At 53.0% G+C, this 15,660-nt stretch overlaps 6 protein-coding genes across 6 annotated transcripts; 4 read left to right on the forward strand and 2 right to left on the reverse strand.

Annotated features, from left to right (window-relative positions):
* Positions 1-991: 991 nt before the first annotated feature.
* CTAM01_16544 (uncharacterized protein) lies at positions 992-1,445 on the forward strand (the record flags this gene model as incomplete). The annotated part of the gene is made up of 2 exons (XM_060532537.1): positions 992-1,029; positions 1,085-1,445. 2 exons carry the CDS (start codon positions 992-994, stop codon positions 1,443-1,445), a joined length of 399 nt encoding a protein of 132 aa, XP_060372886.1.
* Positions 1,446-1,545: 100 nt separating this feature from the next.
* On the reverse strand, positions 1,546-2,325 carry CTAM01_16545 (uncharacterized protein; the record flags this gene model as incomplete). Its single annotated transcript, XM_060532538.1, has 1 exon — positions 1,546-2,325. One exon carries the CDS (start codon positions 2,323-2,325, stop codon positions 1,546-1,548), a length of 780 nt encoding a protein of 259 aa, XP_060372887.1.
* Positions 2,326-3,133: 808 nt separating this feature from the next.
* CTAM01_16546 (NmrA-like family protein) lies at positions 3,134-4,075 on the reverse strand (the record flags this gene model as incomplete). Its single annotated transcript, XM_060532539.1, has 1 exon — positions 3,134-4,075. The coding sequence occupies one exon, from the start codon at positions 4,073-4,075 to the stop codon at positions 3,134-3,136; it is 942 nt and encodes a 313-aa protein (XP_060372888.1).
* A 1,702-nt stretch (positions 4,076-5,777) lies between these two features.
* Positions 5,778-6,284, forward strand: CTAM01_16547 (uncharacterized protein; the record flags this gene model as incomplete). The annotated part of the gene is made up of 2 exons (XM_060532540.1): positions 5,778-5,890; positions 6,002-6,284. The coding sequence occupies 2 exons, from the start codon at positions 5,778-5,780 to the stop codon at positions 6,282-6,284; spliced, it is 396 nt and encodes a 131-aa protein (XP_060372889.1).
* A 3,388-nt stretch (positions 6,285-9,672) lies between these two features.
* On the forward strand, positions 9,673-11,623 carry CTAM01_16548 (uncharacterized protein; the record flags this gene model as incomplete). Its single annotated transcript, XM_060532541.1, has 2 exons — positions 9,673-10,251; positions 10,313-11,623. Coding segments are annotated over 2 exons (1,890 nt in total), but the record flags the coding sequence as incomplete, so codon positions are not given.
* A 1,440-nt stretch (positions 11,624-13,063) lies between these two features.
* Positions 13,064-14,081, forward strand: CTAM01_16549 (uncharacterized protein; the record flags this gene model as incomplete). The annotated part of the gene is made up of 2 exons (XM_060532542.1): positions 13,064-13,545; positions 13,613-14,081. The coding sequence occupies 2 exons, from the start codon at positions 13,064-13,066 to the stop codon at positions 14,079-14,081; spliced, it is 951 nt and encodes a 316-aa protein (XP_060372891.1).
* Positions 14,082-15,660: the final 1,579 nt, after the last annotated feature.

Consider the following 15,660-nt stretch of genomic DNA (forward strand, 5'->3'; position numbering starts at 1 on the left):
CTTTGACTACTTCTCGCAAAAAGGGTGATGTGCGGCTATGATTCAACTAATTGCAGAACCTCCATCTAGCTTTTGTTCTAATAGCTATTACTGGTTTTGAAAGGGCCACTTGGATTGCCTCGACGTGAGATCAGTCTGATGCATCCCGAGAATGACAGCTTCCATAACTGGCATTCATCGCTCAAAACCAGGTATGCGGTTTGTTGATCTCGATGATGAAACCCCATGATCCCCTTGACGCGTCTTCTCGGCCGATGAACAGCATGCATCGAGCCGAAGAGGAGGTGCCCGTCGGCTCATAGTCCTCACTAACGGGTGGTTTTTTCTCGTGAGAGCTGAAGTAATTTCTTCTGCTCCTGTTTAAGAATTCGTCAGCGGGCAAGTTGCGACGGGCGAACGCGTTGCGCGCAGCCATGGTGGCCCCCTTTTTATGAAACTCGCGCAAGGATCTGGAACACCAACGGCTCCGTCTGACATTGACGAACACACGTCATCCGAACGTGGACGATCGTTTGGGAAAAAGTTATGCTTCCCTAACTCCCCCTTCCCTTTTTCTAGAATTAGCTGCAGGCCTGCAAGCCCCCTTCATCAACCCTTACCTGCGGGCTGCGGCTGGCAGGTTGATGAGGCGCGGCCAAAAAGATGAGACGACAAGCACACAGATAGATCCCCCATCGGCATTTCCGTCAGGCGCTACTGCCACAAGGAGGCCAACATCAGACGCTTGACAGCTGGAGAATTCGTGGAAGGCCGCGAGTCACGGATAGCCCGCCCACATTACGCTGTGTGGTTGCTACAGTGGTTCGTTGCATGTTGAGGTTGCCATGAGTTGTCGTTCGCGTGCGCCAAGGTGGCCTCGGGAGTTTGATCTTCGTACATAAAGGCTTATCACCACCAGTGCCAACGTACTCACGATACACAGAGGTTTTTGACCGCAGCCAAACAATCAAGTCACTCTAGTACTACATTCAACTCGAACGACTTTAACAAGATGAAGAACATTATTTCCTACATCATGATGGCGATCATGTAAGATCTCCCGCCAAACCCTCGAGCCCCGTCGATTTCCAGCTAACATCAATAGGTTCGTCATGGTACAAGCACAGCAGGGCGATATTCAATGCCGCTGCAGGACACACATCACCAACTCCGTGGTACAAACAGGCGGCCAAAAGCTATGCGGTCAAAAGGGCGGCATCCTCAGCAGCAACAGCCAGCTCTGCACCAACCTTTCCCAAAACTTCACCGACACGGACTGCCAGGCATTCGGCGACTCATTCTTCGCGACATGCGGTACGGCTCGTTCGCCAATCAAGAGAGGCATCTACAAGCGCGAAGTTACGCCGATGCAGACGAGACCCAAGAGAGGCTGGCAGTGGGGACGGGAGCCGGTTCACCTGCTCGTGTCCCGGCGTCCGATCCCCCAAAGGTTCTCCAAGAACTGAGATAAGCATTTGGGGCATCAACACATTTACTTTCAACAAGCATTTACGGCTCAATAAGCATTAGCGTCTCAATTATTACATGATTTGAATCTTCAAAGTACTAAAGCTCGTCCTTGATCTTGTCAAGTTCTTCCCGGAGCCTCTTCTCAAAAGTCTGCGCATCCCAATCGGAATCTTCCAGAACGTTGATTTCCTCGCCATGCATGCCGATGAGCTCAGACATTTGCATGTTGTTAAGATCCAGATTCTGGTAGGCTGATTTCCAGGACGGCCCCGGCTGGCGGCCCCATGTCACGCCCCAGGTGATGATCTCCTCTGTTAACTGCACGATGATAGCATCCATGCTCTTCCAGCCACCCGTTGGGAGGCTAATACCTCTCTCTTGGCAAAATTTGGTGAATCTCTGGTTCGCTCTCCTCGAGATGCACAGGGTGCCCCAGTCGTGTCCCGCAACGATAGTTCCGCCGTCCTCGACACTCTTACGGTCGGCATAGAAGAAGAAGTGAGACTGAGATTCCAACGCGGTTTCTAGTTCAAGCTTCTTGTTCATAGGCAAGAGATCCTTTTCAACGGTACCATCTACATCCGAGGTCCAGTGCACGAGTTTCGGCCGGAGGTAGTCGTCTTCTTCGGCAACGCCTTCTTCCAGAGCCGAGATTGCAGATGTAAAAGCTTCCTCTTCTTCATTTGTGAGCTTTGTGAGCATGTAGACTGGGACGAAGTCGTATTCAATCGTGTCAGCCATATCTGCGGCAGCACTCTGTTGCTCTGCCGTTGTTTCCGAGGTTACTGGCGGGGCTTTTCTGAGTAGCGATTCTTGCTGACCCCTCGCAAGTAAGATACCGGATGAGACTAGGAAGGAAAAGGCCAGTAGCCTCATATCGACTATGATGTACCGTCACAAGTTGTTGGAAAGGCGCTGACCTCTAAAGATATTGACGACAAGTGGCAAAAGGTCTCCGCGACCTTAAATACTTTATATGAGCCTATTTTGCCTCCTTGGAGGATCGCGGAAGGAACTTGATGGCTGCCTAGACAAGGTAGTGATCCTTCGTTGGACTTACGCCCCAACAATGCACCACCTCTGCTGTTGATTTCACTGGCGCTTCTTGCTAACCTGAATGAGAGCAGATGAGAACTTCGGATCTAGCTTCAGAGTCTCGGACCCAATTGCAATGCGCATATGATAGATGCAAACAACACAATTGGGTAGAATGTCTGCATGTGGCGAGGCTTAGAGACCCAGGATCAAAATGATGCGTCAATCCACTGAGAAGATCTTTTGTTAGCAAATTTCACCCTTTGATAAGATTTCGAAATTCCTGAACACACTTAGTCACCCAGCCTGATAATGACTTCGGGTAGATGACCATATCAAGCAAAGTTTGGCTTGTCTTCTCCGACATCCCTGAACCTTTTTCATTAACCAGTGCTCTTTCGTATAACGGTCTACAATCCGACGTCCCATCGATGGCGAAGACAGATACCTTTGCAAGCTGTCGCGATGCCTCCGCAGACTTCCATTCGGCGACTCAAGGCGACATTACAGTTGGATAACGAATGTACTTGATAGCGGTCTGGAAACAAACTGGTTGCGTAACGTCGTTCGAGATACGTCTCAAGTACCTAAATTAATTGTTGACTTCCAGATCCATCACATCATATCGCTGCATTTCTTTCTCGAGATATCAAAGACCGCTCATCTCGTTCTTCCACCCACTACTCTCCTTCAGCCAAGCCTCAAAAGTCTGCAAACGTGGCTCCTCCTTCCGCAGGACTTGAATATCCGCCCCATAACCTTCAGTTCTAAAGAACTCAAACATCTTGCCTACATCGGCGATAGCCCAGAGCATGCCCTGACCAAAGATGGTGTACGTCTGCGGCATATCGCTGCCGACTACTCTCTTGAAAGTCTCTCTCGCCTGGGCGTAAGTGATACTGTCGCCTGCAAGCGACACAGCTCTCCGATCCCACTGCTCAGGATTCCCAACAGCCTTGGCCGCAAAGAGTCCGATATCCCGCACCGAGACGAGCTGCAAGCTCCGATCGGCGGGTAGCGTAGACCACATGGCCGCAAACACCTTGCCAAACATGCCCGGGTTGGTGTTATCCAAGAACGCCGTCGGGCGCAGGATGGTCCAGCGAAGCTTTCTGCCATTCTTCTCAAGCTCGTCTGCACGATCACGGATATACACTTCTATGGCGTGCTTTTGCAAGAAGTGCGGTACATCGGTCGGGTTCACCCATGACTTATCCTCGCCACCACGGTCAACAGACGTCAGCACGATCTGCGAGGCTTCTCCCTTGTCGATGGCGGCATCAACCCAGGCCTTTCCGATGGCGTCCTCATTACCGATGGTAGTCACGATGAAGACTGTGTCGACGCGTGGGTGGGCTTCGAAGACTGGCACTGGGGAGTCCTTGAGGTCTCCCTTGACGGGCGTGACAGTGACGCCCTTGGCCTTTGCCGTCTCGATGAGGGACTTGATCTTTGCGGACTCGGGGCTTCGTGTAAGGGCGAGGATCTCGAGGGTTGGTGAGCTGGATGGGAGGTCGAGGAGAGCGTCGACGACGGCAGCGCCTTGCTTGCCTGTTGCGCCTAGGACGAGGACCTTTTTGGTGGGAACCATGGTCGTATTGGGGATGGTTATGTAGAGCGAGGTCTAGTAGCTAATGCGGTCGAAGGATATGGACCGGTATCTCGCGGGTGTACAGTTTGGAGGCTATTTGATGGAGGTGGGAAAAGGTTACGTCTGGTGTGCGCGATGAAAGAAGAGCTTGGGGCCCTGAGTGTAGGGATGAGCTTCTGGCTTGTGATGTTCGAGGCCGGAATGGCGTCATGACCTTTAGCTGCGGCCGCTCGAGCATTTCCCCAACCTCAGGTCCGAGCTACATGGGCTGTGGTGATGTTCGAACCCATGCTAATAAGGCTCACTTACAAGTAGCGTTCCTTGAGCGAATCGAAACATCGAGACTAGACTAAACCCTATGCCACGACTCTGAATGTATACAAGGAATGGAGTTTCCACTTTTACTGAACCTGTTCGAGCATTCACCGCCAGACGTTATTATTTTCAACGGCATCATACCGTAACTGCAGCATGGGGATGGTTTGACCTGAGCCAACATAGCTGAATGCGGTTGGTATTCGCGGGGCAATTTTTCGCATTGAGACTCCCTGAGATCAGCAAACTTTCTTCCTCTTGAGCCCGAGCACGCCGCTTGTCTAGCGTGCGTTAAGCCAGCATACGAACCAAAACTTGCAGCTTTCGTAATGGTTTATGGCAGTGCATTCAAATGAAATATAAGTCATCTCTTCGAGATACATAATGTTGTGGTGTTAAGCTTTCACTGTACGAAGCAAGTGTTGTAATACCGGAGCAAATTCCGGAATCAGGATGCGCCCGGCCCGTGGTAATTCTACCGGCTAAGGTAGAGTAAGATGGAAAACGGGGCTCATGACGGGATTCCCTCGGAGCGCAGCCCGTTACACTTACCGTACTCATCTAGTTTATTAATCAATCACTTGCTCACCAAGACAGTGATCAATTCAGAGGACATACTCACTGAGCAACCTGAAAGCAAGTATTGAGCGATAAAGACAAACGGCGGGGTCCTCTTCGTGGGGGAGGACGGATCCCTAGCCTGCGGCCTTCTAGATAGCCAGTCCTCAAAGAATTAAGGATACGGGTACGATATGCACTGACGTGCAATGTTCCAATCCCTTACCACAAATTGCACATTTACAACGACTTTTACCACTGTTTCTTCGGACCGGAACCGAGCGTTTCCTCGCGTGCCGCATCTGAGGTTGCCGCAAGCCTCGAGGGCGGCACGCCCGGAACCCATCGGAGATCCCCAACACTCTTCCTCCTAAGTCCGGCAACGAGGAGGGAAAACAGAGAACGAACATGGGTAGGTAGGATTGATATCACTCAACCGGGTCTGAATCAGAGATTATTATAGCCAAGTGAGCGAGTCGCATTGAGTTTCTTTGTCAAGGCGGGCTTCCTCGCGTGTAAAAGTCGGAGCACGAGGAGTGCGGCGCTCTACCAGGTGTCGACGTGACACGGCAACGAGACAGGACGCGACTCTGCACATTTCAGACGTTCTGATGAACGGATGACGCTGTCTGGCGGACAAGTGAGGAGTTAAAGGAGCCTCCCAAGCCCCGAATGCACACCACTGTATTTACTTGATTATTGTGCCGAGCTTGGTCTCAACAACTGCTAAGACTCACGATAGCTCGATTGAAGCATTCCACATACACAATTGATCGAAGCGAACCGCGACAAGTCAAAGTTGCCGAGACATTGATATCGGCCCGCAAGCATGTTCGGCCGCGTCCTCCTTACCCTCGACGGCATCATGCTGCTGTTTGGCGCATACATGGCCGATTGGAATGAGACGCACATCCATAATCCGCGGTGGCCGCCACATGCCAAGTGAGTGATCTTACCTTTCTGTGCGGGCAGGTCGCACGACAGAAAAAGTCGATGCCGTCAGCCTACATGTCTGCGTTCCGTTATCTGCGAAAGCTGACCACAACCACTCAGATTCCACAATGCGCAGACAATGACGCTCTCTTTGATCTTAGGCATGGCAACTCTCTTCTTCACGTGGCGAACCAACACGTCTGCCGAAATGGCGAAGGAGTCGTTCCGCATCGCGGGCTTCTTGGGGTCCATTTACTGGGTGGCTGGATGGGCTTCGTTGCTGTACCCCGGCACCAGCGGGCTGGAGCCGGAGCACGGCGGACCGGGGTTCCCGCAGAAGTACCCCTTCACCACGGCGATTGGGCTCGCCGTGACGGGCATGTATCTCGAGGGAGGCTTCTAAATTTGGGTTGCGTGATTGCCCGGCGATGACAATCGTACGGATACACGCGATGTGGAGTACACGACGGGCGAAGATTCAGTTCAGTCAACCACCACGGTGGCGACGGAAGGTGGAGGCATGGAGGGCATTGCGAAAATTGCTTAATTGGGTTCAAGCATTTGGTGATCCTCTATTTGAGTTGCGGGCAGGCCTGGTTAAGGGCGACGTGGACATCCAGGCTGAGTTAAGATGCTACTTAAGATTGTTAAGTGCCTAGGTTACGAATGCATTCATACTCAAAGACGCTGAGCCTCTCTGTTTACCCTACCATATCCCTCGGCTCATCCCCATCTGCCAGGTAAGTGGGACTCGCGAATCGCAATCAACCACCACGGCGGCGAGGACGGCCGCCCATTTTTCAAATTTAGAGCCGCGGGAAGTGGGCGGACCACGGCACGGCGCATGACCGAGCGGGCGGCGGAGGAAGAAGAAGGGAGAGAACATGGGAAGTCCCCCGGCGGTGCAACGCGGCGCGTCCGAATTAGCTCACCTCGGAGGGAGGCCAAGCGAGAACGGAGGGGCTTCTGACCCTTCTCGAGGATTACGTGGAAGCCGTTTTGTTCTCGACCTCTTTTCAATTTCTCTAGATCAACGTTTGTTTCAAAGTTTGTGAACGATGTGGGCGGGCTTCGCGGAGCCTGTCACACAGGCGTATGGAACCCACCACCGCGGCCTCCTCGTGTGTTTCCGCGAATCCGCCCATGTCTCTGAGGGGCGGGACGAGGATTGGGAATTTCTCGGAGACATCCAGAATGACGTGTGCTAATATTCTTGGGGGACAGGGGTAAGGGAACTCGACTCCCCTTGTCTCCCCCCTTCTCCCCCGTCGGGAATTTTGGCAGCATTGACTGGGCAATTGTTTCCATGGCCCATACTGCGTAGGCTCTCGTTGTTGTGTGTGTGTTTTTGCAGCATGGCTCGGGTTCGCCCCATGGCCCGGCGGCCGGCACATAGCTCCAAGCCACGCAACACACAAGCGGTAAGCTTGAAGTGACATGGTAGCATTGCGATGGCCGAAGATGCCGTCCTCGGCGCCGCAAAAACTTGAAGATGGGTGAAATCTGACGGGAGGGGGAACTCTGAGAGACTGAACTGCAAGGTCTCGGCAGCGGCTATCCGGTTAGCTCGGGGATGGCTCTGGTGGCTGACCTTTCGCTGAAGTACAAACCGTTCATGTTACAGCCAAGTCGGTCAAGACATTTTTGGGGGAACACGAAAGCCGCGAGCGCGAACTATTCGCTGTGAGCCTAGGATATGCTCACAGAATGTGTGGGAAAAAAGAAAACAACCTTGAATCTCCAAGGCTTGGGAAGATGGATTACCATCCTTCCACCCTGCAGCACAACCGCTTTCTCCACTATACCTACTCTCGATGATGGAGACACTCGCGTGATGCATTGCCAGATGAGTTGGGCTCGCCGCTGTCGCTGACTCTCCTCTGAGCTGATGATTGACACGGCTCGACCTCTGGCAGGGCTTTCGGGATGTGGAGAAAGGAAGTTTGCCATGACTCCTATGGATGTTCAAGGCACTGGTGCAAAATTCCACCCTCTGCCTGCATCAACCCGGCTCTGCATGCCTTCAACTACTTGCAATTATCCCGAGCATATTTGTCTCTAGAGGGTGAGGAGAGATGTCAGAAGTGTACCCGGTCTCGGTCTTCAGAGCCGTCATGAGACCCCCCGAAACAGAGAAAACATCAACGGCCGAGACTTCTTCGATGAGTATGGACTATGGACCATGGGGTTGCAAGACAGCAAGACACAGAACTGGGGCGCCTAGCAAGGACGGCGGAACGCCCAGAAATGTACTGGGCTGCGTAACCTGCAGAAATGCGACACCAACGCGGCAGCGGGTACAGCGGGGGGGATCAAACACGACGCAAGACGAACCAACATGCTATCCAGCCTCCTGGACGGATGCAGACACACGTCTGCAAGCCCCTGAGCCACCGTGACACCACGAGTCTCCAGGTCTGAAGCCGATATCCGTCCAGAGTGTCTGTAGAGCCACTGCTTCTCACTATCTCCTCTCTATCGATATACTCTAATTCTTAAGTGTTGTCTGCTAAGAATTATTATAGATGGAAATAGACTTATTGCCTTGATCCCCGCCGTCCAAGGGGGCGGACCGAGAAAAGGATAGGGCCATGGTCCCAGAAAACCAAACCAAAAAAAAAAAAGCCTGAGCCACACACGCGCACTTCGCAAGCCCATAGAACCCCCATTCAGATGACGGTCTCCACTCGAGCTTACGACGACTGCACATCAAAGCAAGGATGACACAATCCCCAGCAACCCAAGAGCGGTGCGGCAACCGCAATGACAAGCGCCGACTAACGTTGTGCGGTTTCTCGGTTTCTATGGCTCTCTTCCTCAGCTGGCCCTGCTCCCGTTTCGTTCGTTCTCAGCGCTCCCGCCGTTGCGTTCCCAGGAAATGCGAGGATGAGGCAAAGTAAAAGAGGTGAAAGGACAGGCCTACCACGCCGATGTGCCCACTCCCCGCTCGCCTGAATGTCAAGTTGAGGTGGAAGCTGGGATGAACCGGGGATCATGGATGAGAAGACCATCAGACCAAGCCCGCCTTCCCGCCTTTCCCCCTCCAATCATTGGTGACGACGCTGAATGCCTCTTTACCCAGTTTCCATATCAAAGTACCGAGTGACATGGAGAATGTACGTTAGCCACACCCGGTGATAGTCAGTTAGTGACATTGAGAGCGCCCAGATGATTCAAGGCTGGGCCACATCCCGAGTGTTCCCTGGAAACCCGGAGGAAGGGCCCCCTTTTTTCTTACCAAGATTCCCATCGGTTTCTCCTGCAAGAGGGTCTGAGAGGTTGCTTTTTGAAGGGACGTCTTCCCATCTTCTTCTAGTGTAGTTATTGTTTCGTCCTTCCTCCTGCTGGATCCCTTTGACCTCTTTGACACTTTTGTACCTGATCATCCCAGAGAGATACCTTTCCTCATTCCTTTTCTTGTTTCCACGGCTTTCATTATCTGTTTACGTGGAGCCTCCTCCGGTGGAATACTCAGGAATAGATCAACGGGCGAAAATCCGGCACACCATCCGTCCCCGACGTAACCATCCCGCCCGTCCGGAGTAGCGACCTCTTGGCGGTCAACCATTGACTTTTTCGCCTCTTCGACTGCCGGCTTGGCACGGTACCACGAGCAACAACGGTGTTCCATCTACACACCACACACACACATACGAGCGCCTACCACATCGGGAAGGACTGTGTAAACCACCACGCTGAGGGATCACGAAATATTATCCGAAACATCAACGGCAACCGACATATTCCCCATCATCATTGTCGCCAGTTGATACGCAGGGGAAAATTAAGCAACGACTACAGAAGAAACGACAGCAAACCTTGAACGAAGAAACGCCACGCACCGGTCGCCCCGTCGACTCACCTCACCAACCGTGGCGCCTAGACTCATCCCAAAGATCATCGTCACCTTTGACGACGCAACTCAGTTCCCTCGACACACATCGCACAGAATGTCAAAGGAGCTCCCCCGCCACGAACGGCGGCCTTCATCACCGACGGCGTACAGCAGTAGCAGCAGTAGCAGCGCCTCCGGCAACCCCTTTGAGCAGTGCGACATGAGCTTGAAGATGCTCCTCGCCTTCGTATCTACACGAGTGCTGCGCGGCGGCCCGCGGCTCATCGTCCAGCTTGTTCTTGCTTTTTGCGGGCTGCTTCTTTTGGGCAAGTTCTTCACATCGCCGACATCGACAGATACGATATTCGATTCAAGCTCAAGATGGAGCTGGTCGCCTTTTGGCAAGAGCGCGGAGGATGCTGGATTCGGACCTGGTGGTGTGAGAGTCGTTGCGTTCGGATCGCCTGATATCGCGACGCCGTCGAGTGGAAAGGGAGCCAAGGGCAAGGGATGGACTGAGGCCCTTTGTGAAGAGGTAGGTTTGATTCCTGTGTTCGTGTCGCCTTTGAGATTCAGTTGACTAACATGACCTCAAGCTCCGATGCTTCTCTCATCAATCCTTCACTCCTTCGATCAGTCTCCCAGCGCAGGCTTTGACATCTAATCAACACTACCGCGACACCATTGAGAAAGTCCAGCGTGAAATCGAAGAGTACAAGGCGCCGGGCTTTAACTACGACTTCCTCCTCGATCAGTTTCCCATTGCCGACACCGTCGCTGACCTCGCCGCCCAGATCGACACGTTCCTCGCCCAACCCCAGACCCGCGAGAACATCCCCAAGGAGACCATCTGGATCTTCTCCTTCGGCACGTGGGATGTCTGGACCCTCGCCTCTCTGCCACGAGAGCTGGGCCAGGGCATAGTAGACCTTGCCGCCCGCGCCCTCTTCGCACAGGTTGAGCGCGTTTACCAGGCTGCCCTCGACAACGACTCCGTCGCCTTTTCCGACTTTTGGGCCTACCAAAACGCCTCGCTCATCGACAAGCTGAACAACATGGATCGCGAGGGTGGCGACATCGACGAGCGCGAGATTGAAAACTTCCGCGTCGTCATCCCGGAGCTCTTCGACGTCTCCCTCACTCCCGGCTGGCACGCCCAGCGTCCGGCGCCGCCTAGCCCTCACACCAAGGCCGAACAGATGACCAACGCGGCGCACCTCACCGCGCGATGGAACTCGGAAATCAAGGGCCGCATGGACGAGTGGATGCGTACCGCCGACCCTCAGCCCGAGAACCCCGAGGAGGAGAGAGGCAAGTTCGGCTACGTGCCCGCCAGCAAGCGCGCCACAGCTCACTACCGTCGCTCCCGTGCGGAACAGGGTCTCAAGGCCGCTCCCAAGGGCGAGGCTCTCCGCGTGCCATTCCCCCGTCGTGTGGCCGCTCAGATCGATACGGCCAGCTTCATCCGCGAGGCGATTATCGAGAAGCAGATGCGCGAGTACGACCTCACAGACAGCACGGGCCGGGGTAACAGGACCGAAGATGGCGATAACCTCTTTTTCGCTGAGGCGTGGACGCCGTGTATTTGGGCAAAGACCTCAGAGACGGCTGAGGCTGCGAGCGGAGGGTACGCTGCGTGCGATAAGCCCGAGGAGTACCTCTTCCACTCGCCCTTCACGCTGAGTGAGCGAGCGATTGCGCATACGGCCAAGATCGTGGCCGGCGAGGCGAGAACTAGGCTTGCTTTTGTTGATGCGGTTTATGAGGCCAATGAGGGAGAGACGGCGACGGCTAGGGTCAAGAGACATGAGCCGAGGAGCGACTTGGGCCACTTCCAGCGTGTCCTCCGTCCGAATCTCGCGTCGCGCATCGTGGAGTCTGCGTGCCCTACGTTGGACGTCTGCTGAGTGGGTGTTTTCTTTTGTCTCGTCATGAATCACCGTTCCATGAGGCCCTATCCATAGGATGGGGTACCCATCATGAGGTACAGGTGGATGATATTTGTGTGTTTCGCGGCATTGGCATTGGCGTTTGGAGGGAATTGGGTTACAAGGTCAACCAAAGCATCATCATGTCATTGACGGCCCCAGAACAGTTGGGACCAGTCGGAATTTAGGATTAAATCAGATACCGGGGACATCCCCACAGAGTCAGTCATAGACAATGACATTTCCATTGATTACATCCCAGGCGCCGAACCAAACTGTCGATGAATCTTGATCCGTGCCTTTGGTAAGTCGTCTTCCTCAAGTCATTTCGTTTTTGAAATTCGGCGCAGGCCAGATGTCTCTTAAAAGACATCTTGAACACAGTCCCCTCGAGCTTTCAAGCAGAGGACCACGGAAACAAATCTAGGGAAGCTCATGTGACCTAAAACTGTGACCGGACGTCGGACGCCCAGTCGTCGCTACGTGTCGCTTCTATTCAGTTGATCGACGTCGACTATCTCGGTACCTGCCACAGTACCATCGCGCTATTCATCCTTCTTGGTTGTTTGCATCGTCGCGCGGGGGAGCCCCGGAGGGCGACGCAGATCTCGCCAAGGACCATAGGGCAGACTCTTGGGGAGAGCAATCTAAGCGGAGCCATGGGCTGGGGAACGAAAGCGCCCGATCTTGGCCCTCCAACTGGGACATCTGATGCCATTGCCTTCAAATCGCAAGCTCGCCGACACTGATGACATTGCTCAAAAGTTCCCACAACGGTCGCTCCCTTGGAGTTGATGGAAAAGAGTGAGATTATCGAATCCTTCAAACCACGACGCCAAGATGCGACCCAGGAATTCCCACCAATCCGCCGTCAACAGATGCCACCTGACCACTCACCCATCTCACCCACTCTAACCCAACTCACCTCACCGACCATCGGCTGTCCGAGGCGCGCCATGCATGGCTGGCTACATGCAGAACACTATTCCTTGCTTAGGATATGTTCCTGAGCGTCGCCAGAGCTTGACTTATGCCAAGACTGCTTAAGCTCGCTGACCTGGTGCGCCACAGCAGATTTGTCGCTGAATCGGGCAGTGGAATGACGAAATGTAACATGCCTTCTTTGCCCGACTTGTGTCTGCCTGGCCCTTGAAGACGCTAGCAAACAACCTAATGTGACGATAAACCTGGAGAGCAGTCCGATAGACCGAGCTGACATGTCTTTGCCAAGAGAAAAACATGCAAGCCGCTGTCTTTGGCGCCTTCTCGTTGCAACCCCCTTGGTGCTGTCAGCTTATAGTTAAAAGCGACTTCCCCTCAACTCAACTTTGCAAACCGCGTTCATAGTCGAATTTTATTCAGGAAACGCAGAACCCTGACACAGAGTAAAGCGCAACTACGAATCCAGGCCAGCCCAACATGCCTCTCACCGAACTCTCACAACATGCAATCACAAACGTCGGGCCGCTGACAACAACATTTACTGCGCCCAGTTCATGCGCTACTTCATCCCCGAGTCTCTGGCTGGCCGCGGAATCCGCCTTCACGGACCGCGTCCAACCTTTCTTCCGTCAGAAATGCGAAGGTTCGGCATACGGCGAGTGTTTCCCCTCCGGCACCGTCTTTGATCAGATCCGCTCAGCGGCCACTACCACCGTTGACGCTGGCACGATTGCCTACTTCTCGCCCGCAAGCGTCTGTCCTGATCAGTACACGACAGCTGGTGTCGCTGCAAAGAATGCCGAGGGCACGATCAGCTCGTCCGGAGTCTTTGTCCCGCCCATCGTCAGCGTGCCGTTTGGGTCCGGGTACATGAGTGACAGGCTGGCGTATAATCCCATCGTCAACGTTCTTATGGAGGCTCTCGAAAGCAATGAGACTGCCGTCATTTGCTGTCCCGAGTAAGTTCAAGCTCGCGGCTACTCATAGCAGAGTTTTCCCGAAGGTTAACGATCATTATTACGTCAGTGGCTACACTGTAGGGTTTAACGGAGAGTGCTTCTCGCAAGTTCCAGAGTCAGTGTACGGCGCCATGACGGCGTGTCAGCGGGCCGTTGGTAATGTGACCATGGTGCAAGCGACCTTCACCTACAACAATACCGTCGTCTCCGGAGCTGTATACTCGTACACACCCACCAGCTACAACATCAGGACTAGCACGCGGACCTTTACCGGTGCCCAAGCTGATGGTTGGATTCCGGTTGCTTCGAGACCCGCAGTGACGATGATTCATAACGCGGCTGCGCAGACGGGGACTGGCAGCGCCGGGGAGAGCGGCACAACGGCAGCTAGCGGATCCTCGGCTCCGACGGGGACGGGGGCGCCTAGTGCGGCTCACGGCCTCCGGATGACGACTACGGGGGGTAATGTGGGAATACTGGCGACAGTATGGGCTTTTGCCGCGCTTGCTGGTGTTGCCTTGGCGATGCCTTTGTGAGAGATAGTGCATGACAGTGTCGGGACCAAGATCTACCTAGATGATACCTCCTCAGGCTTTCTCACTTATACCCGAATGCTTAATGATAAGGGATACCAAATGAACTCCTTCAAGTCTATTGGAAAACTTCTCGAGTTGAAAGTTGGTCTTGGAAGCGTATCCAGCTCACTCTCATCCGGGAATGTCTCTTGAGTCCATTAGCGCTGCCTCTATCATCGACGCCGTTTTGGCAACACAAAGACACATGCAGACCAAGACTCGGAGGATGAGGTGACGATCTGAACTGCAAAAATATCTTCTTCCAATCGGTATAACTGAACTTTTCCACCACGGGACTTTCACGGCTACCACGCATTGCATGATAGACACTGGTACCTTCCCTAAAGTCCCCTCCTGCTCGCTCATATTGTCGGTCCTTTCCCATGTGCCGCAGTAAGCCGAATACTACCTGAGCCGTCACTAGTCGCCTTCCCTGAAATCTCAACGTACTCCATCTATCAGCATATATGTGTCAAACACCCGAATTTCGAGTCGAGATAAGGTATCCAACTATCAAGAAAACAATCTACAATCCATGCAAGTGAGTCATTACTTTCACCTCGGAGACCCCCACGGCTACCATGATCTTGAGAACTAGTTCTGGGCGGGTAGCCTTGTGCTTCATGGTGAATGCAAACACGGTCCAGAAATTGAATTACCTCTATTACGATTGAGAATACCTCTAAGCTTCACCATCAAATAGCTGCAACGTAATTTAATAATGTACATGAGATCGCGACTACATATTTTCAAACGTTTCATTTTGAGATATTTCATCGCTCATTGTACGTATTATTGATCGTTCGACAGAAAGTCTGCATCGCCAACCTGTCAATCCTTGTCCTCACTGAACAGCACTTGCATGTTGATGTTCACAGATTCACTGAAGTGACCTCTCGCCGCCGAGTCATGCCGCTTGAGGTCCATAAATTTAGGTTCAGGCAACTAGCGGACAATATTTTAGCTCGCTGAAATATCCCCGAGCCGATCAAACTAGTGACTTTTGTTTACGAACATAAAATACCATTCGTGCCATGCGCTAGACGGGCTACTTTTGATAAAAATACATCTGAGAACAACTTGGAGCCTTAGTAACCTGTTCATTTGGGTTGCCAGTTTAAACTCCTCACCTCCTAAAACTTCGATTTCTTACTAGAATATTCAAAATGACCGAACTACAATTCAGCCAGTTCAGCGTAAGCACCCAGCCGGTGTTTTTTATATCACGGAACAGTAACTAACGTCTAAACACCAGAATAATGAACTTCGACCTCAGTCTATTGCCCTTGCATCCGGGACCATTCGGCTCCCTGGCTATGGCCTGCCGCTGAACTAAGTCAACATACCCACTTCCTGGCACCCCCCTGTTTCTGGCACCCACAAAAACGCGAAAATCCACCACAACCCAATGCCCACCCCCAACCTCCTTTTATCACAACATTTTCAATTCGCGTCCAAATGGGCTCATCTTTTGCACATGTCTTCTTCTATATATAATGCCTCAATATACCGAAGATCAGCTTCGTCAGGCTCTCGAGGA

The sequence above is a fragment of the Colletotrichum tamarilloi genome (assembly GCF_030869305.1).
Source record: "Colletotrichum tamarilloi strain Tom-12 chromosome Unknown Scaffold_234.1, whole genome shotgun sequence".
Lineage (NCBI taxonomy): Eukaryota > Fungi > Ascomycota > Sordariomycetes > Glomerellales > Glomerellaceae > Colletotrichum > Colletotrichum tamarilloi.